This window comes from Chiloscyllium plagiosum, unplaced genomic scaffold (assembly GCF_037043375.1).
Source record: "Chiloscyllium plagiosum isolate Xiang-an unplaced genomic scaffold, Cpla_swu_hap1 HiC_scaffold_2, whole genome shotgun sequence".
Taxonomy (NCBI): domain Eukaryota; kingdom Metazoa; phylum Chordata; class Chondrichthyes; order Orectolobiformes; family Hemiscylliidae; genus Chiloscyllium; species Chiloscyllium plagiosum.
In genome coordinates, this window is record NW_028270140.1 from 118,555,706 (window position 1) to 118,581,916 (window position 26,211).

At 41.0% G+C, this 26,211-nt stretch overlaps 1 protein-coding gene across 4 annotated transcripts in view; it reads left to right on the forward strand.

The window, feature by feature from the left end:
- Positions 1 to 26,211, forward strand: part of arhgef28a (Rho guanine nucleotide exchange factor 28a) — a 468,925-nt gene that overhangs the window by 161,145 nt on the left and 281,569 nt on the right. For all 4 annotated transcript variants that reach the window (XM_043707577.2, XM_088000126.1, XM_088000117.1 and 1 more), the window contains exons 8-9: positions 18,064 to 18,137; positions 20,224 to 20,293. In XM_043707577.2, the coding sequence (XP_043563512.2) occupies positions 18,064 to 18,137; positions 20,224 to 20,293 (144 nt within the window). The remainder of the gene's footprint in view (positions 1 to 18,063; positions 18,138 to 20,223; positions 20,294 to 26,211) is intronic.

Below are 26,211 nucleotides of genomic sequence, written 5' to 3' on the forward strand. Positions count from 1 at the left end.
TATTCATAAAAACCCTTTGGATTCTCCTTAATTCTATTCGCCAAAGCTATCTAATGTCTCCTTTTTGCTCTCCTGATTTCCCTCTTAAGTATACTCCTACTGCCTTTATACTGTAAGGATTCACTCGATCTATGCTGTCTACACCTGACATTTGCTTCCTTCTTTTCCTTAACCAAACCTTCAATTTCTTTAGTCATCCAGCATTCCTTATACCTACCAGCCTTTCCTTTCACCCTAACAGGAATATACTTTCTCTGGATTTTTGTTATTTAATTTCTGAAGGCTTCCCGTTTTCAAGCCATCCCTTTACCCAAGAACCTGCCCCCAATCAGCTTTCGAAAGTTCTTGCTTAATACCATGAAAATTGGCCTTCCTCCAACTTAGAACTTCAACTTTTAGATCTGGTCTATCTTTTTCCAACACTATTTTAAATCTAATAGAATTATGGTCACTGGCCCCAAAGTGCTTCCCCACTGACACCTCAGTCGTCTGCCCTGCCTTATTTCCTAAGAGTAGGTCAGGATTTGCACCTTCTGTAGTAGGTACATCCACATACTGAATCAGAAACTTTTCTTGTACACACTGAACAAATCCGTCTCCATCTAAACCCTTAACACTATGGCAGTCCCAGTCTATGTTTGGAAAGTTAAAATCCCCTACCATAACCACCCTATTATTCTTACAGATAGCTGAGATCTCCTTACAAATTTGTTTCTCAATTTCCCTCTGACTATTAGGGGGTCTATAATACAATCCCAATAAGGTGATCATCCTTTTCTTCTTTCTCAATTCCATCCAAATAACCTCCTGGGATGTATTCCCGGGAATATCTTCCCTCAATACAGCTGTAATGCTATCCCTTATCAAAAACACCACTCTTCTTCCTTTCTTGCCTTCCTTTTTATCCTTCCTGTAGCATTTGTATCTTGGAACATTAAGCTGCCAGTCCTGTCCATCCCTGAGCCATGTTTCTGTAATTGCTCTGATATCCCAGTCCCATGTTCCTAACCATTCCCTGAGTTCATCTGCCTTCCCTGTTAGGCCCCTTTAATTTATTTGTCCTATCTTGTCTCTGCCTCAGCCATGCATTCATCTGCTCTATCCTCCTATTCCTGCCCTTACTAGCTCGTAGCACTGGGAGTAATCCAGATATTACTACTCTCGAAGACCTCCTTTTTAAATTCCTGCCTAACCCTCTGTAATCTCCCTTCAGAATCTCAACCTTTTCCCTTCCTAAGTTGTTGGTTCCAATGTGGACAATGACCTCTTGCTGGTCCCTCTCCCCCTTGAGAACATTCTGCATGCTCTCTGAGACATCCTTGATCTTGGCACCAGGGAAGCAACACACCATTCTGATTTTTCACTGCTGGCCACAGAAAGGTCTGTCTGTACCTTGGACTAGATGGTCCCCTACCACAGGGGTAAAAACAATGACTGCAGATGTTGGATATCAGATTCTGGATTAGTGATGCTGGAAGAGCACAGCAGTTCAGGCAACATCCAAGTAGCAGCGAAATCGCCATTTCGGGCAAAAGCCCTTCATCAGGAATAAAGGCAGAGAGCCTGAAGCGTGGAGAGATAAGCTAGACGAGGGTGGGGGTGGGGAGAAAGTAGCATAGAGTAAAATAGGTCAGTGGGGGAGGGGATGAAGGTGATAGGTCAGGGAGGAGAGAGTGGAGTGGAGAGGTGGAAAAGGAGATAGGCAGGTAGGACAAGTCCGGACAAGTCATGGGGACAATGCTGAGCTGAAAGTTTGGAACTAGGATGAGGTGGGGGAAGGGGAAATGAGGAAACTGTTGAAGTCCACATTGATGCCCTGAGGTTGAAGTATTCCGAGGGGGAAGATGAGGCGTTCTTCCTCCAGGCGTCTGGTGGTGAGGGAACGGCGGTGAAGGAAGCCCAGGACCTCCATGTCCTCGGCAGAGTGGGAGGGGGAGTTGAAATGTTGGGCCACGGGGCGGTTTGGTTGATTGGTGCGGGTGTCCCGGAGATGTTCCCTAAAGTGCTCTGCTAGGAGGCGCCCAGTCTCCTCAATGTAGAGGAGACCGCATCGGGAGCAACGGATACAATAGATGATATTAGTGGGTGTGCAGGTAAAACTTTGATGGATGTGGAAGGCTCCTTTAGGGCCTTGGATGGAGGTGAGGGAGGACGTGTGGGCGCAGGTTTTACAGTTCCTGAGGTGGCAGGGGAAGGTGCCAGCATGGGAGGGTGGCTTGTAGGGGGGCGTGGACCTGACCAGGTAGTCACGGAGGGAACGGTCTTTGCGGAAGGTGGAAAGGGGTGGGGAGGGAAATATATCCCTGGTGGTGGGGTCTTTTTGGAGGTGGTGGAAATGTCGGTGGATGATTTGGTTCATGCGAAGGTTGGTAGGATGGAAAGTGAGCACCAGGAGCGTTCTGTCCTTGTTACGGTTGGAGGGGTGGGTTCTGAGGGCGGAGATGCAGGATGTGGACGAGATATGTTGGAGGGCATCTTTAACCACGTGGGAAGGGAAATTGCGGTCTCTAAAGAAGGAGGCCATCTGGTGTGTTCTGTGGTAGAACTGGTCCTCCTGGGAGCAGATACGGCGGAGGCGGAGGAATTGGGAATATGGGATGGCATTTTTGCAAGAGGTAGGGTGGGAAGAGGTGTAATCCAGGTAGCTGTGGGAGTCGGTGGGTTTGTAAAAAATGTCAGTGTCAAGTTGGTCGTCATTAATGGAGATGGAGAGGTCCAGGAAGGGGAGGGAGGTGTCAGAGATGGTCCAGGTAAATTTAAGGTCAGGGTGGAATGTATTGGTGAAGTTGATGAATTGCTCAACCTCCTCGCGGGAGCACGAGGTGGCACCAATGAAGTCATCAATGTAGCGGAGGAAGAGGTGGGGAGTGGTGCCGGTGTAATTACGGAAGATCAACTGTTCTACGTAGCCAACAAAGAGACAGGCATAGCTGGGGCCCATACGTGTGCCCATGACTACCCCTTTGGTCTGAAGGAAGTGGGAGGATTCGAAGGAGAAATTGTTAAGGGTGAGGACCAGTTCGACCAAATGAATGAGAGTGTCGGTAGAAGGGTACTGTTGGGGACGTCTGGAGAGGAAAAAACGGATGGCTTGGAGGCCCTGGTCATGGCAGATGGAGGTGTATAGGGATTGGATATTCATGCTGAAAATGAGGCGTTGGGGGCCAGGGAAACGGAAGTTTTGGAGGAGGTGGAGGGCATGGGTGGTGTCTCGAACGTATGTGGGGAGTTCCTGGACTAGGGGGGATAGGACAGTGTTGAAGTAGGTAGAGATGAGTTCAGTGGGGCAGGAGCATGCTGAGACAATGGGTCGGCCAGGATGGTCAGGCTTGTGGATCTTGGGAACGAGGTAGAACCGGGCAGTGCGGGGTTCCTGGACTATGAGGTTGGAAGCTGTGGGTGGGAGATCTCCTGAGGTGATGAGGTTCTGTATGGTCTGGGAGATGATGGTTTGGTGATGGGGGTGGGGTTATGGTCGAGGGGGCAGTAGGAAGAGATGTCCTCGAGTTGGCGTTTGGCTTCAGCGGTGTAGAGGTCAGTGCGCCTGACTACCACTGCGCCCCCTTTATCTGCTGGCTTGATGGTGAGGTTGGGATTGGAGCAGAGGGATTGGAGGGCTGCGCGTTGTGAGGGTGAGAGGTTGGAGTGGGGGAGGGGGGTAGACAGGTTGAGGCGGTTAATGTCCTGGCGGCAGTTGGAAATGAAGCGGTCGAGGGCAGGTAATAGGCCAACGCGGGGTGTCCAGGTGGATGCAGTGTGTTGGAGGTGGGCGAAGGGGTCCTCGGAATGTGGGCGGGAGTCCTGATTGTGAAAGTAAGCTCGGAGGCGGAAGCGATGGAAGAATTGTTCGACGTCACGGCGTGTATTAAATTTATTGATGCATGGACGGAGGGGGATGAAGGTGAGTCCTTTGCTGAGACTGATCGGTCGTTCTCAGTGAGGGGGAGGTCTGGATGGATGGTGAAAACTCAGCAGGGCTGTGAGCTGGGATCTGGTGTGGGTGTGGAGCTGGCAGTGGGGGCGGAACCTGTAACTGGCGTGTGCGTGGTGGTGGGGGGAATGAGGGTGGAGTCATGAGCAGGGGTAGTGTTCCCCTTGGGGTTCTAGGGGGTGGGGATAGTGACAGTGGGATCTGTGGGGGGCGTGTCAGCAGAATGCAGGTGAGTGGCGTTGGTGGGGATGGAAGTGATGGTGACCACGGCAGTAGGGGTGGCAGAAGTCACTGAATGTGTGGCATCAGCGATGATGTGAGGGGCAGAAGTGATGTCACGTATGATGCATGAGGAATTGTGAGGGGCAGAAGTGGTTGTGGGAGTGGCCATGATGGGAGCGGAAGTGACATCATCAATCAGCGTGGGGGTGGCAGCTGCATCAGCCTCATGGCTAACGCAACTGATTTTTTGAAATCCGACGTACCCGTCGTTAGGTTAGAGCCAATCTCAATACTAGAAACTTGGCTGTTCCTGCTACATTCCCCTGTGAATCGATCACCCCCTACATTTTCCAAAACAGCATACCTGTTTGAAATGAGGATAGCCACAGAAGACTCCTGCACTAATTGTCTACCTCTCAACTTTCCTGGAGTTATCCCATCTATGTGACTGTATCTGCGAATTTTCCCCCTTCCTATAACTGCCATCCATCACATACCGTTGCCTTTGCAAATTCCTCATTGCCTCTAACTGTCTCTCCAACTGATCCATTGGATCTGCTAAGATTCGCAGCCAACAGCATTTATTACTGATACAATCCACAGTAACCTGTAAACTCTCCTTAAACTCCCACATCTGACAAGAAGCGCATTTCACTCTACTAAAGGCCATTTTTGCTCCTTCGATTTTTCGATTGGAAAATGGTTACCTCAGTTAAGTCCTAGTGAAATATCCAGGAGTTTTTCAAGAAGGCTTTGGGACTATCAAAGGGGCCAAAGTCACTTTACGTGTTGACGAGATGCATTTCCAATATTTTGCAAGGCCTGCCAGCTGCCATTTGCCTCTGAAATCAGGTGGAAATCAGGTGGCTGGAGAGTGAAGGAATCATGAAGTCTGTGCAGTTTGCAGAATGGTCAGCATTGATGGTCATACCAATGGTTGTACCGATTGTGATGGCTCAGCTTGCCTTTGTGGGGATTTTAAGCAAACAGTAAACTGCTTCTCATAACTGGATAAATACCCAATCCCAGGCATAGAGGACGTACACAAAGTTGGCAGGGGCCTGTCCTTCACAAAGTTGGACATGAGCTATGCCTACCTGCAATTGCAACTGGATGAGGAGTCCCAGATGTATGCTACAGTTAATACCTATAAGGGTTTACAGAGAAAACTCGATTATCCAAATACCAATTATCCAAAAATCGGATTATCCAAAGGAGACCTCAAGGCTGTGTTGGGGGCGTGGTCTCGTGCGCTTTGTGCTGGGGGAGAGGGCGGTGCTGGATGGGTTTGGGGACGATGTTGGACTTGGGGGAATGAGAGGGGGGCAGTATTGGGGCGGGGTCTCACGTGCTGTGTGCTGCTGCAGTCTCCTGAACAGGGAGCAGACTTTAAAACTCCGCGCCCCAGAGGAAAAGCATTTAATTGAATTTCCGAATAATCGATTATCCGAACGCAATAGTGCCCACCCATCACATTCGGATAATCGAGTTTCCACTGTATATCAATATACAAGACTGCCATTTGGGGTATCATCAACTTGCGCTCTTTTCCAGCTGGCCATGGAGAACATTTTACAAGGGTTACTCCAGTTTGCTATTTCTCTGGATGACATGCTAATAACAACAGGGAAGACAAATAAAGAGCACTTGGAGAACTTGGATATAGCGCTAAAACATTTCCTCCAGGTAGGCATATGCCTTTGGGGGAGAAATGTGTGTTCCAGGCAAACCCCCAAGTGACCCTTTTGAGTTACAGAGTCAACAAAACTGGGTTACACCCGTTGAAAGAAAAGTAAGGGCGATCAGAGGAGCCCTGGCTCCCATATCTGTACTGGAACTTAGTTCTTTCCTTGGAACCATGACAGAAAATTCATATATAACTTGGCCTCCATCTTAGCACCCTTACACCTGCTGTTGAGAAAATGGTCAACCTTGGAAATGGTCTCAAATCCAACAAATAGCCTCTAGGGAAGTGAAAAAGCAGCTATTGTCATCTAAGGTGTTGGCCCACTACGATCCAAAGCGAGAGATAGTACTGACATGTGATGCCTCCACATACAGTATAGGTGTAGTGTTGGCTCACCTTTGGCCTAATGAAGAGGAACGATCGATAGCATACGCTTCCCAGATCTTGGCTCATGCTGAATGTAAGTATGACCAGATAGAGAAGGAAGGTTTAGTGGTCGCTTTAATGTGAGGAAGTTCTACAGTACCGTTTATGGACGGGAATTTGTCATAGCGACAGATCACAAACCCTTGCTAAGGCTGTTGAAGGAAGACAAGGTGGTGCCGCCCATAACTTCTGGTGGAATTCAGTGTTGGGCCCTTATTCTCAGTGCATGCAAGTGCAAGTTGGAACACCACTCAGGAACACAAGTGACTAATGTGAATGCCTTGAGCTGCCTCCCTACGACAGATACTCCATTGGTGGTGCCTCCCAGGAAGAGTCCGTTTTTGGTTTTAAGCTTTTTGGACAACCTTCCAGTCACTTCAGACAATATTCGACTGTGGACACAAAAAGGTCTTGTTCTAGAAAAACTGAAACACCTGGTGGTAATAGCCCTTTTGTTTCCCCCATTACCACCAGGTGTTTAAGGGCCATTGCAACCAGAATTGAAACCTTTCTGGACCCGGCAAGACCAGATCATCGCAGAGGATGGCATATTACTGTGGGGAGCAAGGGTAATTGTCCCAAGAAAAGGTCACCGCCAGATACTGGCTGAACTCCACCAGGGTTACGCAGGGGTTTCCAAGATGAAAATGCTGGCAAAAACCTATGTCAGGTGGCCAGTGTTGGATGCTGACATAGCTGCATTGGTGGGGCAATGCCCAGAGTGCCAACAAGGGCAGAAATTTCCATCAGCAGTGCCCCCTCATTCTGCGAATGCTGGGTTAACCCTGGACTTGGTTGCATGTTGACTATTCCAGTCCTTTCGTGGGCTCAATGTTCTTGGTCATTGCGGATGCCCATTTATAGTGGTTGGGCATGCATAAAGTTCGTTCAGCAAACTTGAGGATGAGGACTGAGAAGCTGCGAGCATCGTTCACAATACATGGACTCCTAGAAGTATTAGTCATTGACAATGGGACGTCATTTACCAGCAGGGAATTCAAATATTTCCTGACGTCTAATGGCATTTGGCACATAAGTAGAGCTCCATACCATCCATCATGCAATGGTGTAGCAGAAAGAGTGGTCCAAATGTTGAAAGCAGGCTTAAAGAAGCAGCCTATAGCATCAATTGATACCAAACTGTCATGATTCCTGTTCGATTATAGGACCACCCCACATGCAACAACAGGGATAGCTCCAGCAAAATTGCTGATGGGGGGAAGACTCTGCACCAGGTTAAATCTGATATTTCCAGACCTGGTGGGGGAGGATGAATAGGCAGCAGCAATGCCAATGCTGGAAAAATGCCTCCTCTAAATGAGAGAGACATTTTAATTCAGGGGTTACAGTTTAGTGACGGAATCATGGAAATGGCCCTGGATGGGTACGAAGTGAGGTTGACACGAGGTCAGGTCCCATCACTTACAAAGTTCCAGTAGCTGATACAGTCCTGAACATACAAATGGATCACCTGAAAGCTGTTACCTTGCAAACTTGGCAGAAGCAAACTGTACCGGCCCCTTGAAAGGCCTGTTGGAAATTGCAGGTGCTCCCTCTCCATCTAGTGTGGAGGAATCCTCAGAGTCTGAGATGAATGCAGCCTCGATACCATTGCCACCGGAAGAAGATCAGGAAACTCTCCCGATATGTTCCATATACAAGAGATGGGCCCCACTCTGGTACATGCTGTCTGTGCCCAAGTCCAAGTCAGAGGAACTGGATCTGGGGCAAAAACGTTGCAAGAGGAGCACCAAGGAAAAGACCAGGCCTGCATCCCTGGATTTAGCGGGGCAGGGATGTTTTTTTTTTTCTTTTTTGCAGGTGTGAGACACAGTGAAGTCCCCTGTTTATTTTTTTTTTAACTCTGTTTCATTTTTTTTTCTTTCTTTTTTTTTCCCTTTAACCCCCACACTACCACCTAACTGCGGTAGTGCTTATTTTTTTCCCCAGCACCCATGGTGTGTGTGTGCAGGTGTGAGACACAGTGGAAGAGGGGGCAGGGATGTAATGATTGGGACCAGGTTCTTGATTGGCCCAGGTTAACAATCCCAATCAGGAAAACCTTGGCTGCCCAATAAAACCCTGAGATTAGATTCTCCTCAGTTGAGGATTGACTCAGTGCTGACTGGCCATAGCCAGTGTACTGTGCATTAGTAAATAAAGAGTGGCTTGGTGGTGGGACCTGGTCTCTGTACAGATATTTCACCTTCATTGCTCAGACCTTTGAGTATAAAAGTTGGGACGTCATGTTGAGGCTGTACAGGATGTTGGTGAACCCTCTTCTGAACTTTGTCTAATTCTAATCACCCTGTTATTGGAAGGATATTATGAAATTGGAGAGTGTTCAGAAAACATTTCCCAGGACATTGTCAGGAATGGAGGGTTTGAGTTATAAAAATAGATCGGGTAGTCTGGGACATTTTTCACTGGAGCATGGGTGGTTTAGGGGTCACCTTATCTATGCCCATCATCATTTTATAAGGTCAGTAGCAAAGGATGTTTCCCTAAGGTGAGGGTGTTCAAAACTAGGTTTTTTAAGATGAGAGCAGAAAGATTTAAAAAGATGAGGGACAACCTTTTATAGAGAGAGTGTTTAGTATTTGGAATATACTGCTTGAAAAGTGAGGGATGCAAGTGCAGTTGCAACATTTAATAGACATTTGCTTAAAGACATGAATAGTGAAAGTTTGGAAGGATATGGCCCAGGTGGAACTAGTTTAGCTTGGGAACGTGGTTAGTGTGGACTAGTTGGGCCGAAGGATCTGATTCCATGCTGTATGACTATGACTCTAAACAAGTTTAATTAGCTTGGATAGACATTTGGCAAGCTCAAGAGCCAAGATAAATTGGTCATTTTTAAATTGACTAACTGTAACTTGTAGGCTGTCGCAGAGATGAGTGTTAAAGCATTGTATTTACATTGATGACTTGGATGAAGGGACTGAGTGTATTGTTTTCTGATGATACAGAGATAGATAGAAAACCAAGTTGTAAAGAAGATGCAAGGTTTCTGATAAGAAATGTAGATAGTTGAAGTGAGTGGGCAAAAATTTGACAAAATGAATGATGTGGGAAAATGAGATTATCCACTTTGGCTGGAGAAGGAAGGTTATGATCATTGTAGTAAACAGAGATCTGGGTGTCCTTGTGCATAAAAGCATGCTGCTACAGCAAATAATTAGGAGAACAAATTATGTTACAGCCTTTATTATAATGGACGGCTGGAATATGTAAGCATGGAAATTTTGTTTCAAATATCCAGGGTGTTGGTGAGACTGCATCTAGAATCTTGCTTACCTTCTTGGTATCCTTGTATAAGAATATAAACATCCAACTGCATATCTGTATGTAAATATGTAGAGAAGTCAGAGAAATTTCAGTCAGTTGATTCCTGGTATAAATGTTGAGAACAGATTGAGAAATTCGTACCGTAATCACTGGAGTTTAGAAGAATTAGAAGTGATCCTATTGAAACATTGTAAGTTTCTGAAGAGGTTAGACGAGGTAGATCCTGAAAGAATGGCCTGAAACGTTTCAGCCTATTAAAAACAGCCAGGGGAACGGAAATGTTGCAAATATGGCAGCTATTAGCCTATTGTTCAACCTATTGATAATTGTGCCAAACCTTGCATCAATTCAGGCCTTAAATTGGTGACTTGGGGCCTCCTCCCCACTTGGCGTCTGCATTGAGGATAGCTGGAAGGGTTCAGGAGCAGGGCTAAGCCCAGCAGGACAGTTTACTCAGCAGGTCAGGCAGCATCTGTGAAGAGACATCAGAATTAACGTTTCAGGTACAGTGACCCTTCCTCAGAATTGGACCTGAAACGTTAATTCTGATGTCTCTTCACAGATGCTGCCAGACATGCTGAGCTTTTCCAACTTCTGTTTTTGTTTCTGATTTACAGCATCCACAATTCCTTTGATTTTTAGTTCGGACAATTTATTCAATCCTCTAGCAGGAAACCTCTTTCAAGAGTCCCATATCCATATCAGACCCATCAAGGTCTATCCTGATGGTGTTCCCTCTCCATCCAGATCCTTTCCCCACCCAATAAAGGCCCTGACCACCCCAAACTCCACTTCCTGCACTAATCAGATATTAGACTCTGGGACTTAGAATCTAGAAAATAATAGTAGTTCCAGTCCTGTCCTCTGCTTTAGAGCTGCGAGCTGATTAGATTGGCTGGAAGCTGAGGTGAGACATTCCTGAGTGAGGGGTGCATGTTCTACTCTATTGCCAATTCATGCTCCTAAGTGTTATATGTTTGTTGGAGCTGCTGTGATGGGCAGGGATATATTTTCTGCCAACTCTTTATTTGACAGGGCAGGAACACTCACCATTCTAAAACATCTTGCCTTTTATTGATGTAGCATTACAGTTTTTGTAAAATTTGAGATCTACTTACAAACAAACTTTCCTGGTTCCTTACCTGAAGATTTTGTCTTCTGTGAATTCTATAATTGAATAAAAATTCCAATATATTTAACTACATCATAAATTGTGATTTTTAGTTGGATTATTAGTTGGATTATTTACAGTGCAAGAGGCTGAATATCTTGGTTTTATCAATTGTAATGAATAATTGATGAGAGTTTCTGATTCCAGATAGCTTTAGATTATTAATTGGATTAATGTCTCAGTGTTTGGTTCTGAGTCCCATGGTTATGTCACGTTTAATATTTTATGTGAAAGCTTTCCCATGTGCCTAGTGGCTCTCTGTACTGAATGTTTGTCTAAGAGTCTGCTTAACCAATGTATGAACAGAGGGCTCTACTCATTTGGATTTATTTAAACAATCTATGTTCAGAAAAGTATAGTGAGTTGTTTCTCTAATTCATGCGTTGTGAACCAGTTCTTACATGTTATTGAAATAATATTGTCTTATTCTCATGAATATCAACCATAGCAACAATCAGGCTGGCTGCTCACTGCACTCATTATGCGTTGTGATGATATATATAGATAGTTCTGCCTTTTGTCTAAACTGAACTGAGTTGCTTTCTTAGGATTTTATTTATAAATGCTTTAGCTATTCTTCATGATCCATTGTGTGCCAAAAAATTCTTTGTCCCTCTTTTGGAATGGATTCACAGTATTGTGAAATGTGCTAACATATTTTGAAATGTTGATTGCTTTATTATCTTGCAAAACTATAAAATATTTCAGGGCTGGTTTTTTACAGTGCTGACAGCTCAATGAAGTTATGATAAAAATAGTGCGTAAAACATTTCCAACTACCTTCCAGATCCATTTTCAAACTATGCTGTAAAAGTCCTGATGAATTTAGGGCCTGGTGAGAAATTATCTATCTATTTAAACTCTTTTAAGCCTCCTAGTAATAGACATTGAGAGATCTCATTTTAGACACTTAATAAATAATACACAATTTTTAAACATTTTGGACTGAATATTCATTTGAGTGTACCTTGAAAACCCAATGAGTACACCATGGATTGCTTTTCCTATTTCATGCTTTTTACTGTTCTTAACTTAATAGTGATCCAATGAATCTGACTGGAGACAGGGTCAACCACATTTTTCAACTGTGTGTTCTCAAGTTTCCATTTCCAAATCTGACTGACCGGTTTTGACAACGTTTTTTTTTCACATTTCACTCTGTAACTCCTTGCGATCCAGACAATATTGACTTGTGACATTTCTGTAATTTCAAATGTGTTAAAAATGAGAATTTATCATGGCTGATTCCAGTTATGATGGTATAAAACTGATTTCTAGACTTGTGATTCCATATCAAATCTGTGACTCAAGTGTCACATTGGCTCTAAATTTCTTGAATGCGTTGTAGGAATCTGGCACAATGGCTGGGATTTAATCTAGCCGGTTGCTCTGGGAAACATGACAGCCTTGCCCACTTAATTGGATAATAGACCCCATGCCAGCCTCCTGGAGATAGGAAAGGTAATGTTAACATAGCCAGAGTGAATCCTTTGCATCTTCCAATTTCCAGTTACATTTTGGTCTATGGTGGACCCAAGACGAATGAGCAATGTTGCTTAAGGCACTAATCTGTTAACACAGGGAGTTGATTGAGTCAAAAAGTGTGGCGCTGGACAAGCATGAAGGGCTTATGTCCGAAAAGTCGACTTTCCTGCTCCTCGGATGCTGCCTGACCTGCCGTGCTTTTGCAGTGCCACACTTTTCGACTCTTATTTCTCCAGCATCTGCCATCCTCATTTTCTCACAGGTGGTTGATACACAATCTGGACTGTCATCGAGTTGAGAAAGAGCAGAAATAGCTGGAGAAACTCAGCAAGTTAGGCAGAGAACTGAAGAAAGGTCACTGGACCCAAAACATTAACTCCACTTTTCATCCACAGATGCTGCCAAGCCTTCTGAGTTTCTGCAGCAATTTTTGTCTTTATTTTCTGTCAGTTGAACAGATAAAAGGATTAGACTGTAAGAGTAAATAAGTCTTATTGCATTTGTATAGATCTACACAGGAGTACATAACAACAGCCTTACAGAGAGTGCAATGTACATTCATAGAACAAAACCCACATTCTTGTAATTATTCTATGAGGAGACATTGTGAAGAATATAGCTATATTGAATTGAAAAGAAGACAGCCTTCCATTCCATAAGAAAATTGATTTGACCTATGGCGGTTAACTGTGTATAGAGTATCGAAAGTATTCCTGATGAAGGGCTCCATAGATTTTCCTGCTCCTTGGATGCTGCCTGACCTGCTGTGCATTTCTAGCAACACACTCTCAACTCTGACTTCCAGCATCTGCAGACCTCACTGTCTCCTCTGTATAAAGTATCGCCTGATGTAGTTCAGGAACCACACTCTGGCATGGCAGTTCATTTGTTGCAGATGAAGGCATTAAACTAAGAAACTCTCCATCAGTTCTGCCATATCGATACCCTTAGCAAAAGATCTGAAGGCTTGTGATAGCAGCAAAGAGAAGTCTATGACGAGCTGTGCCAGTGCCAGAACACAACCTTAGAATTCATAGAATTCTTAGTGTTGAAGCAGGCCATTTAGCCTATCAAGTTCACACTGGCCCTCCGAAGAGCATACCTTACATATCCCTGCAACCCTTCATTTCCCATGGCTACCTCAACTGTCCTTGGACACTATCGGCAATTTACCATGGCCAATCCACCTAACCTGCACATCTTTAGACTGTGGGAGGAAACCGGAGCACCCAGAGGAAACCCCCATAGAATGGACAGAACATGCAAACGTTCTTTGACCACACTGAAGATCTCAAAAGGTTCCAATTTTTTATTCATCTTAACTGACCTTTCCTTTCATGATGTAATGGAAATAAGAGATCATAACGAGCAGCTTCGGTGGACAATCAGTTTTCTCCAGCAACTTAAAAGCCTATCTCTGTTTACATGGTTGAGTGCCTTGGTGAGTTCGATGAAGGCAATTTTCAGCTGCCTGCTTTGTTTGTGGCATTTCTCTTGTGACTGTTGAGCTGCATAGGATCTTTATCAATGGTAAATCTTTTAGTTCTGAAACCACACAGAAATTTGGCAAATATATAGCTGTATTCACCTGAATTTGAAAGCATGAACAGGTGATTTATTTGAAAAACCACACGTCTAAATTGGGATAGATGTTGTAAGGATATTTTCCTCTTTTCTAGAATTAGAGACCTAGTGTCAGTGTAAAGGGTCAAATTTTTAAGACTGAGATGACGAGGAAGTTCTTCACTCAAAGCACTGTGAAAATTTGAAATTTTATATCTAAGAGAGCTGTGGATGTTCAGTCATTGACTGTATTTAAGTCATGGGTTGATGAATTTGTAGAGATGAAGGGAATCAGTCGAAATAGGGATATTGCAGGAAGTTGAAGTGGAAGCTCAGCCGTAATCTTCTATAATGAAGAAGCAGGCTAGATTGGCTAAATAACTCACTCTTGTAAGTATTTCTAATATTCTTAGTAAATCAAGAAAATCGAGATTCACTAGCAGCACTTGCTGGAAAAGTTGATTTCTGTAGTTGCAGCTCAAGTGCATTTCTGAAATTACACCTTGGTGTGGTGGGAGGAACTGCATATTTCTGCAATTCTAGAAGGTGCATGATTCCTTGTAGACTTTCCTCCCAAACTAGAGAGACTCAGTTATCTCATTAGTCTTCCCAGTACAGGACTTCCAGGCTGTCTAGAAATAGCTGCCGTTGTGGAAACATTCCTGAAACAAGATTAATCTGATATAGAGTTCTAAATATCGTCATCAACTGGGAACAACTAGAATCTCTTATGTATAGCGTAAGCTAATATTCCAATGACGAGACATGGGCCCCCTCTTGCACCACTAGGGCCCTGGAGAAAGGGTGCACATGGGGTTAACAACTGGGCTGATTACCTCATTGAGGTGATCCGGACATGGATGGTACTAGCCCTTTTATGATGAATTGCACAGAGGTCAACCCCATTTGGATCACAAGATAATCTGTGATGATCAGCTCTTCCAGCCACAGGTTGTTTCTCACCTGCATTTGATAAAGACAAGTTCACTAGTGGCTACTGGCATGTATTTTGAGAAGAACAGCCTGGAAGGCAAAGGGCGGCAGTGAACAAATCACTAAAATTGACTCTGGGTCCAGAGCTTAGGGATGGTCGAGCATGGCTTCAGGCCTTGGAGGTTGCTGTCAGCTGGGTACAGGGATTCATCTGGAGATATCTTTTTGCATTTGGTGATATTTATAAATGCTCATTAAACTGTCAGAACAACAACCATCTGAACATCTCAATCCTTATCTTGTTTGCTTATTACTTAATACTTATTGGATATGTTCTTTTCCCTAAATAGATGTCTGCAGGGAGGAAGTTTTTCCCCACATTATCCAGTGTATGGTGTGTTTTGGGTTATTTAGAAATGTGAATATATATATTTTCAGATTACAACTAAGGGTAGAATCTTCGCAAATTTTGAAAAACGTGGGCCAATGTGAAATCACAAAAGGATGATTTTCATCTTCGAGTAAAAAAATTTGATGTTCTGCTCAAGATTTTAACAGCAAGACCAGAATTATTTTCTTTTTATTCCTTCATGGATGTTGGTATTGTTGGCTAGCTTAGCGTTTATTGGTTATCCCTACTTGTTCTTGAGAAGGTTGTGCTAAACTGTTGTCCATTTTTAAAAATTGTTCATGGGATATAATTTGTTACCCATCTCTATTTGCCCAGAGGATGATTAAGAGTAACCATGTTGCTTTGGGTCTGGAGTCACATGTGAGCCAGACTCTTCCCTAAAGGACATCAGAGAACTGACAGTAGCTATATGGCCATCATTAAGTGAGCATTTTTTATTAGAAATTTTATTTAATTGCATTCAAATTGCACCATCTGCTTGTGGTTAGCCTGGGTTACTGGATTACTAGTCCAGTGATGCTATCAATTCACCACCATCTCCCCATTGCATGTACGTCCTGTTAGGAATGGAATTGTAGGGTTTTGGCCCAGCGATACTGCATATATTTACAAGTCAGGATTGTTGGAGAGGAATCATCTTCCTATATATCTGTTGTCCTTGTTCTTATAGGTGCTCGTGGTCGTGAGTTTGCACTGTGCCTTGCAACCTCACCAGTCAGCTGGTAGAGGCCTATTTGTATGCTCTTACATTTCATTGTTATTATTCTTGCTTCATTTATGTGCAGTTTGATATTTTCCCATGTGGCATAGAGAAACTAGACAGCGGCAATTCCAAACAATTAAATCTTGAGTTGGTACCTGCTGACTCCAGCTCGTCCATTGCTCCTTTGAGCCTCCATCTTGGTCAGCAGTCTCCAACATCTCAGGGCACACTCTTTGGGCAGCGATTGCCTACACCCTTCAACCGTTGCATTGGATACACATGAGCTCCACCTCATGGCACAGTTCCAAAATGCTTAGAATACACTTCATCACTTCAGTACTGCATTTTGAAGCACACTGACATCTTGCGTTGTAACACTGCTGCCAGATTGCTTTGCCAGCTTATCAATCAGACCAGAGTGCATTCTAGGACTTCTGACCTTGCTTTCCAAGCACCCACTAACTTTGCGCCCACTTGGATGCTCTCAACTTCACTGTCTTGCTCACCACAGAACTGACAGCCTCACAGTATGTCTGTCAATTCTTGAGGTGCAGACACAAAACCAGCCAGCCTGTCGTTTTTGCTATTAATAATCAATCAAGGGGACAGACTGTTTTTGTGCAGCACCATGTTACATCAATTTCACACCAGCTTTTTCCAATAGCTTACGTGGCAAGATACTGCACAACCAAATGACCTGAAATCTGAAAGCCTAAAGAGAGTAGTCCCGAGTGAAGACAATGTGGAGTGGGCCACCGCCTATACTGCAGGTCCATTGTAACCAGTCCAGGATTAGTGGTAGATCAGTTAAGGAATTGCACAGTAATCAGTCAGAGGTCTGGTTACTCATCAGACTTTCTAAGTAGACGGGTGTGTGAGCTATAGTTCATCCAGGGGATCTGTTCACTGAAAAGAGGTATAAGGATCAGTGCTGTGGTGGGGTTGTTGTGAAGATTAATTCTGGGGATTGGAGTAGCATGCTGGAATGGGAATAATAATTGCAAGGGGATGAACTGCATCACATAAGTTGGAGACAATGGGCATGGTAGGTTAAGGGTTACTGTGGTTTTGGGATGAGATCATTGACAATAATTAGTGGGAGTGCATAAGTATACTTGCCATAACTAAACCAAACGCTTAGAGTAAATTGGGAATATGAACAGTTAAATGAAAGTTGGGTGGGTACATGGGGAAGATGAAATCTGATAGATATGACAGGAGGGCAAGGCAAAAGAATCATGAGCTTTAGAGGGTTCACCTAGATTGAGAGGCCAAGCCTGCAACTCTTCCACCTTCTTCCAATTTGCAAGTGTACATGAAAAAGAAAAATGGCTGCCACTCACACCTGAAATGGGTGGAGAAAATGTCTTTAATTCCACTGAGGGAGCGGGCTCAGCACGTGAGCAATTAAGGCCTTTCAAGGGCATTAGCATTAAACAGATACTGTCGCAGTCCAAGTTAATGACGTACAAACATACAATTAAGCGTAGGCCACTCGGCTGTTTGAGTTTGCACTGTCATTCAACAAGATCATGGCTGAGCTGGTTTTGACCTCAATTCTACATTCCTCCATATCTCCAGTCGTTTTATTTTTAGCCCCAGATAACATCAGTAGTAGCATAAGTCTGCATGTGAGCCTCATGCATTGACAAACTGTCTTGACTGAAGTCAAGACAATCTTGATCGCATTATTCAAAATTCTAAATTAATCCTACTAATGTCTGTAAAGCACAGGTAATATCAGGCAAGTATATAAATTCACCTTAGTTCCAAAATTCGCAAACACCTTCCAAGGTCTCATAGCCTGCATAAGATGCAGGTGCTGTTCACTTCACACCTTTGAATATAAAATGTCCACACCATTATCCTTTTATCTTATATCACTGTTGAGATTAAGGTGAGCAGTGAAGATAAATTACTGGAGCTCATGAAGAGAAACCATACATGAAAGTCTCCAAAACTGACCCTGGGGGCTAGATTTTACAAAGATTGGCCAAGTATGTTAACAATCCTCATTGAATTGTTTTTATTGTTTAAGTAAATGATTTTGCATTTATTAAAGAAACTTGGTTGATGGATCTTTTTTATTTTAAGTCCAACATAGAGAAAGCATATGGTTGACCATATTGGAAACAGGATAAAACAATTAAATTTATGTTGTGACCCATAGTGTAATGGAACCAGAGAAGGACAGTACAATGCTCCCATCTTGGTCATAACAATGGTTTTCTCTTTCATCTAGATCTTTGCTCTGAACCATTTACCAATGAATCTGGTCAGTCGATGGGAAGCACAGAGAAGGAGACCTGTGTTGAGGTAATGAAAGCTTTAACTATTCCTCTAATTAGGTTTAACTGTAACAATTCATTTCTCTGAGCTGTTACTGATATCTGTTAGGCAGAAAGAAAATCTTTATATACTTACTGATACTCTATGTAAATTACTTCAGATATTTTTGTGTTTTACGTCAGTGCAAGCATAATGGGCCGAATGGCTTGCTTTTGGGCTGTATTGTTCGTGTGATATTGAAGTCAATTGGTGGATAGCTGTTTTACTTATTTGCATTACCTTAAATATGATGTAAAATATTCAGATGGAGACTATTATTCTAAGGTACCACAGGTATTTCAAAATAGCCGATTTAAAAAAAAATCTGGACCAGAATCTGTCCCCCACCCCACCCTTTAATTTCCTCCTGATCTTCTCCTTCCACTGTATTTTTGTTTTAATCAGCAGCACCAAAAACTCCTAAGAGTACACAGTGGACTTTGAGGTGAAGAAAATGGTTCAGAGGATTCAGAAGATTTGATACAAAATAGCTAAAAAGTGTGTTTGTAATACATTTGACCTTTTTTGTGCCTATTTCTATGAAATTAAAATTGTGAGGGCTGTTGAGTGGTAGTGTTCCTACAGACCCATTTTCAAATCTCACATGCTCCAGTGGTATGGAATAACATCTCTGAGCAGGTTAATACAGAAAAAAAAGTAAAAGTATGCTTTTAGTTTCTCTCTGGACTACTTTAAAAGTATTTATGAAGCTTATTGTATCATTTATTCTTTTGTTAATTATTATAAGGAGATTGATTTAAAACATTGTATATCCCTTTAATAGATCAAACCAATAACATTTACAAATTACACATTGTAGTGCTTCATGAATTGGCAAAGCTGTGAGTTCTTTACAAAGCTTCTTTGAGACCTTATCAGTTGCACCCATAACTGACTTGTGTGCCTGAATTGCTACTTGTAATTAATCATCGGAATTAGCTTTTAAAAGGCTTTTATTTTCAAACTGAGCGAAGAGAATAGTGGCATTGGATACTTAGAAACTTTGAATGCACAGTTTGTGTAATGCACTGTTCTGAAAGCTTTAACTGAACATAATAATGCACTTGCAGATCTGACCAAGCTGAGACATTCTGAAGTGCATAACTTAATATAGTAAGGCATTAGTCCAGTTTGACCTCTAACTGGAGATCCGTTATGATAAGATATAATGGAAACAAGATTTAAAGGGTGAAAATTCAGGACTGGTATAGTGTCAACATTTCTTCAAGTACTCTGTTGTGTAGCTGTGGACTTAATTTTCTTTCAAATGGAGTATTTAATTGTTGGATGTAATTTACAGAGGAAAATGAAGGAATAAAAGAGAGAAACCTGAATTGGATGGACCCATTATGAAATTTTAAATGCACGTTGCCCACAGTTTAGCAAGCCTCTTGATATTGAATCTAATGCATGAAAATTTGCTAAAGGTCAGATGCTCTGTGAATAAAATAATTTCTGTTTACTGCAGATGCATCTAGCATGAATTCAAGTCATGCTTGGAGCCACAGTTCTTGTTTCTCAACTTTATTTAGGATAATTTAAGCTTCATTTTATTTCTCTATATTTCACAATACTTTGTTAATGGCTACTCAATTGATCCATGTTTTTACACTTTGGCTTGTATTTGTTTTAGAAACTGATCTTCTGGTTGTCCTTACACTTATATTGGAACCTGTGAAACTTTTAAGAGCACGGTGGTTTAAGGGTATAAATTCTGATTTAAATTAAGTTTTAATTACCAGATACTTTTATGGGACAATGTAGCTAGTTGATTCTAATTGTTTGTTATTTTTAAAAAGAGTATCAAGGATGTAAATTTTGATTAAATGAAGCTTTAATATTATGATATGTGAGGTTGAATTTAGTTTTATAGTGTTGCATGCTCAAAGTTTCAGCAGAATGAAAATATCATGTATGTTGTGCCAACAATGAATGTGGCATTGCTTTATGATCCTATTAATCATGAGATTATCTTTATTAACCCATTTAACCCTAAAGATAGCTGGATTTCAGTTTCAGGCTTTAGCTTTGCCATATTTGTTTAAACAGCTAATTTTTTTTTCTTTTTTATCAGTACGTTAGCACTCTGGGAGATCAAGCAGGTTTATTGCTGGATGAAGTGGATAAGGCATTAATTGATACAGGTACAAAAGAAAGATCAATTTGTCAGATATTGATGCACATTCTTAAACAGCATATGTGATTACCAAACAATAATCATTAACGTGGGTGAGGAGAAGTGAGATTCCAACCAGTCACTGTACTCTTTGCCGGTTGGAGCGGAACAGGATGTGCTATTACTTAATACATTTACTTAACAATTCAGATAGATTAAGAACAAATCTATCTGCTGAAAGCTGGCTGTTCATGAGAGGCTTGGCCATCAGCAGCAGAAATGTATTTCATAACAATTTGTAGTGTTTTTTGGCACATTCTCCTTTTACCATAACCATCAAACCTCATTTAATATATCAGAAGCAGCATCTAGCTCCTTAAAAATGAGATCCTAACTGGGTGAAGATACAATATAGGGCTATGTACATACGAAACAGTGGAAGAAATATGAAAAAGACAGACTAAGAAATTCCACAACAATGAGTCAGATCAAAGCCCAACAACGTCTAGTTGTGAATGCTGGTGGGCAATTAATCAACTAACTGGAGATTGAGGCACCATGAACATCACAGTCATTAATTATGGTGGAGCTCAGCATATGAATGCAAAAGTCCATGTTTATATTACTTTCTGTCATCTTCAGCCAAAAGTGCTGAGCAGACCATCATTACAGGAACCAATCTTCAGCAAATTCAAAATCATGTGATATCAGGAAATGGCTGAGCACATTGGACACAACAAAAGCTATTGGTCTCGACAAGATCTTATGATAAAAATTAGCTGTGCCTTCAGCCAATCTGTTCCAATGCAGCTAAAGATCTGGCATCTACTTGGCAATGTGGAAAGTTTTCCAGTTTTGTCTTCTCATAACTGGCAGAACAAAGCCATCCAGCCAATTACAGCTGCAGCAGTCTAATCTAAAAAATCAATAAAGTTTTAGAAAATGTCATCAGTCCCGCTACACAAACGTAGTATCAACTGATCAGAAATACTCCACACTACCCTACATCCAATAAACACAAAAGACCCAAATTCCAAGGATGAAATGAGAGTGATGTGCCTCTACCCCCCGGGCTGCATTGTACTGACGTCATATTAAAATTGTAAAAAGTGAAATTGGATATGGTGGGAGGAGACTTTTTGTCCTGTGACTGGATGTGTAACTAGCTTCAAAGAAGATGGCTATGGTTTTGGTAGATCAATTATCTCGGTGCAATGAGTATTCAAATATTACTGCAGATCATGTCTTAATGATCTTCAGCTGCTCATCAATTAATATCTTCAATCATAAAATCAGAAGCGGTGACCTTCTTCACAGATGATTGTACAGTGTTCAGTACAATAGCCACATAAATACTGTAACTACAACAGCAGATCTGAGACTACGTATTCAAGGTGAATGATTTCACCTTCTGAATTCCAAAGCCTGTGGACCAGGCACAAATCAGAAGTGTGATGGGATACTGTCTTTTATGCCTAATCAAGTGGAACTCCAACAATATTTGAGAAACTCCGTACTATCCAGGACAAAGGAACATGTTGTATAAACACTCCAACTATTGATATAACATTTCTCTATGTAGTCTATTGCTGATGCTGAATGGCTGCAGTTAATACCATCTACAAGTTCTGCTTGCTTACTCTCAAGGCTCCTTTAAACATTTCCTCCCAAACTCATAGCTTCTAGAAGAAGAGAAGCAGGTACATTAGAACCTGTAAGTTGTCTTTCAAGTCATTTCTGTGTTTATAGTATGTAGTATGTGTTGAGTCAGACTCCTGAGACAGAAATGTAGGTGAGCTCTTTCTTACAGCCAGCACAGGTATGATGGGTCAAATACACCTCTTCTTAATTCTAAATTCTAGGCTATGATTCTATCTTGAATCATGCATGTACAATTTAATTGGTTTGTTTTATGGTGCATCAATGTTTCAGAGATTGTTGGTTTTATGATTTAATTTGTTCAGCCTGTGAAATTATTTTATTCATATGTTCAATTTATACTTCAGCTGATTTATTTTTCTTTATTTCCTGAACCATGAATTTACTAAATTTGAAAACAATTGTCAAACCAGCAATGTGGTCAGTCTGACATTGTAGCAGCTCTGGTGGTACCACAAGCATAAACAAGCTCATTCACTTAAGTCACTCACTTAATCATCTGGAATTACCAAACTTAGGGTATTGTTAATTATAATTCCATTACTGATGTAAATACAGACCAGATTTGAAGAAGTTATTAATCTGTCACCCAACTACAATAAATCATATTGGTACCAACACAGTGGGTTGAGTGCTGTCCTCCTGTGTTGTAAATCTCAATGGTTCTGCTGTAATGCACAGTTCTTGCATGCACCACCTCCCCACAGACTGGAATATCATGTGCCCTTCAGTTTACAAAAATAAATGATTAGGAAATTTAAAACACGTACCACAGATTTTCTTTTTTGTCTTTAATACTAGTCTGACATTTTGTGGGGAGACTGTCACTTCTCTGAATCCTTAATAACCTCTACTTCCACTTCAGTTGGCTGCTGATTCTTCTAGATTAGTGGTAACCAAATTAGCATTGCAGTTGCTTTTCTTAGCTATATGTCTGAAGTCCAACTAAACATCTGGTTATGGATATGGCCTATTCAGAATTTCAAGTCTGTAGGTGTTTTGAATTCCTTGATACCACTTTTGGCAACACAATGTTCTATGAAATAAGTAATGGCCAATTGCTTTCTGGAGTGATTTGATATTGACTAGACTATTACAATGCACTTCATGCTGAACATTAAAGCCAGCTATTATAGATAAATCTGGATCTTTTATGGACTAAAGGATGACCTTGTACAAAAATGTGTACAAATTTATACCTTGGATAAACAATAAATCAGTTAGTTTCTGCTTTTCATGTAAAACACGCATTAGATACCATTACAGCAGAAAAGTAATATCAAATATGCCATGTATAGTAGAATAAACTATTAAACAGGTTTCTTCACCTGAACTTGCAAGGACTGTTATTGAATTCCATATGAATGACACAGCAGCTTTGAACCACTCCATAGAAAAGCTATATATTCAAAGTTGTAAACTTTGCTGTTCCTCTATTAATGTGAACAACTGCAATAGTACATTAATGTTCCTTTAAATTTAAGATATCATTGTCTTTATTTAGCAATTCAAGAAATTAAACAATCTGCAACAGAAGTAACTTTATGATCAGTTTCCACCAGAATTTCTGTTAATATTTTTAAAAAATATACCAGGACACACGTTTTGCTGCAACATCAGTTAACCTTATTAGGTGCACAATTTAAACTGCAATTAATTTATAAAATGAGAAAATAGTTGTAAATGGGATGACCCACTCTTTACACGATAGAATGATTCACCGCAATGTAATTAGTTTGACACAAATGCCTCAGTATCAAGGGAGAGAGACAGTCAGTGAACCACGCAGTACTCTTTGTACCTTTCAATTACATCACAAAAACTTTAATTGCAAAAGTTTCATTTTCAATCAACTTTGAACTCATTTACTTTTTAATTTATGATCGCCTTAAGAAAAAGCATAGAATCATAAAAGTAATCAGAATGTTTGCAAATGGCTGCAAAGAATTTTAGTACATTTTTACTGTGAACACCTGTTTTGCAAAAATGAATAAAAACCATTGTAGTAAATAATCAGTAAGGTGGATGCAAATTGATGAAATATTGATGTATAAGTACATTTTGGTATTGCTATAAAAGGGCATGCTGTTGAAGCTTTTTGCCTTCCGTTATTCAGGACAAAATTGCTGGAACACCAAATCTCAAAGGAAACACTAATTTATACTAGTTGAGAAGAGGGTGCAGATTAGTTGGTTGGTGGACTTTGGTTGAAGAATTGCCATTTGAAATGTATCAAACAGTTAACCGCCAAGCTTTTGTTTAAGTAAAATCCAGTAAATTGACTCTGATTGGTCAAGGCAGTTCCCAGGTCTTAATTCATCCTAGGGTATTAAAAAAAGTGTGTAGTGAGATTGTTAATGTGTTGGTTTTAATTTTCCAAAATTGGATACAAGTTTTAAAAGGGTTGGAGAATAACAAATGTATGTAACTGTTTTATTTAAAAAGGAAGAGAGACAATGGAAGAAACTACAGGCTAGTTAGCTTAACAGCTCTAAATGGAAAGGTGTTAGAAACTATTATAAATGATGATCTAGCAGCACGATTCGAGAAATTCAAGGCAATTGAGTAGAATCAACATGATTTTGTGAAATTCAAAATCATGTTCAAAGAAGTAACATGCTATGGATAAAGGGAAATGGGAAGATGTACTGTACTGACCTCTAGAACTCTAAAGTACCACAATAAATGTGGAATCTTAATGTGGAAAATAAAAGCTTTTTTGTAACATTAACATGGTAAACGATTGGCTGGATAACAGGAAATGTGGTCTAGACGTAAATGGATCATTTTCTGGTTGGCATGAAGTAATGAGTGGTGTGCTACAAGAATCAGCGTTGGCGACTCAACTTTTTACAATCTATATAAATGACTTACAAATGACACACAAATATGTATGAAAATTGATTGGAAAGAGGACATAGGGATTTAGAGAGGTTAATGAGTGGGGAAAAGGGAGTTTGCTGTGGGAAAATGCAAGTTGTCTATTTTGACAGCAAGAATTAAAAATGCATATTATCTAATTATTGAGAGACTATAGAGCACTGAAATGTAGAGATTCTGAATTCCTAGTGCATGAATTGTAAAAGGTTACTGTGCAAGTGCAGCAAGTAATTAGGAAAGTTAATAGAAAATTATTTTTAATGAGAAGGGAATTGAATACGAAGTAGGGAAATTATGCATCAGTTATACAGTGCACTATATTGGTCTCTTTAAGGAAGGTTGCAGTTGAGTTGAAAACACGTTGGAGAAGGTTTACTGGACCAATAATCTGGAATGGGTGGATTGTCTTATGAGGAAAGGCTGGACAGGTGAGGCTTATATGCTGTAGAGTTAAGAAGAGTAAGAGGCAATTTGTTTGAAATTTGTAAGTGCCTTAACAGGTTGGATATATAAAGGATGTTTCTTCTTATAAGAGAATCTAGAACCAGGAGGTAACTTTTTTAAAAAAAAAACAGTCACCCATTTACTTCAAAGACAAGGAGAATTTCCTGCTGAGCAAGTCATAAAAATGTTCTTCAAAGTGCACTGGAAGCAGATTTTTTGACACCTTTTAAGGCAGAGCTGGATAGATCTTTGGTAAGTAAAGGAATGAAAGTTTATTGAAGAAGATTGAAGAGTGATAGATCTCCATGATCTTATCAATGGCACAACGGCCTCGAGTTTGAGTAGCTTACTCTACTCCTGTACCTAATCTACATGTAGTACATGTAACTGGTTAAACTGTGTGAACAACTAATAATCATAAATTGGTTATTAATCTAATTTGTAGCTCAGTTCAGATTGTTTCGCAAATTTGATCATGATATCATATCTAATGCTGATGACTATGGTCTGAGTTTTGCAAGCACAGGCTAGTTGAGTATGGTTAGTAGTTTGCCTGCAGTGAACAACCAAAGGACTGATCGATCACTTGCTTGAAATTATAACCTACATGAGCATATTGCACTGCCACTGAAATTCATATACTGCTTTACTAATTTGTGTGGTAAGCAGACTAACAGCATCCTTTTAGTAGTGAGCACCACTTGCGTTGCAGTGTGAAATGGTATATGTTCATGAAATTTTTGAGAAACCAATCCTGAGATTGACTGGACATTATCCATGACAAAATGGTGACCTTTCGCACATTCATGATGTAATGTAATAGATCGTAAAATGGATAACTCTGAAGTACTTACAGATGTATTAAGCTTGTGACCAAAACGTATGTTCTTTAAAAGACTGATATACAAATCTAATGCTGGTTGATGTTGTAAATTTAGTGGCTGTCTAAAATCCCTATGTAGA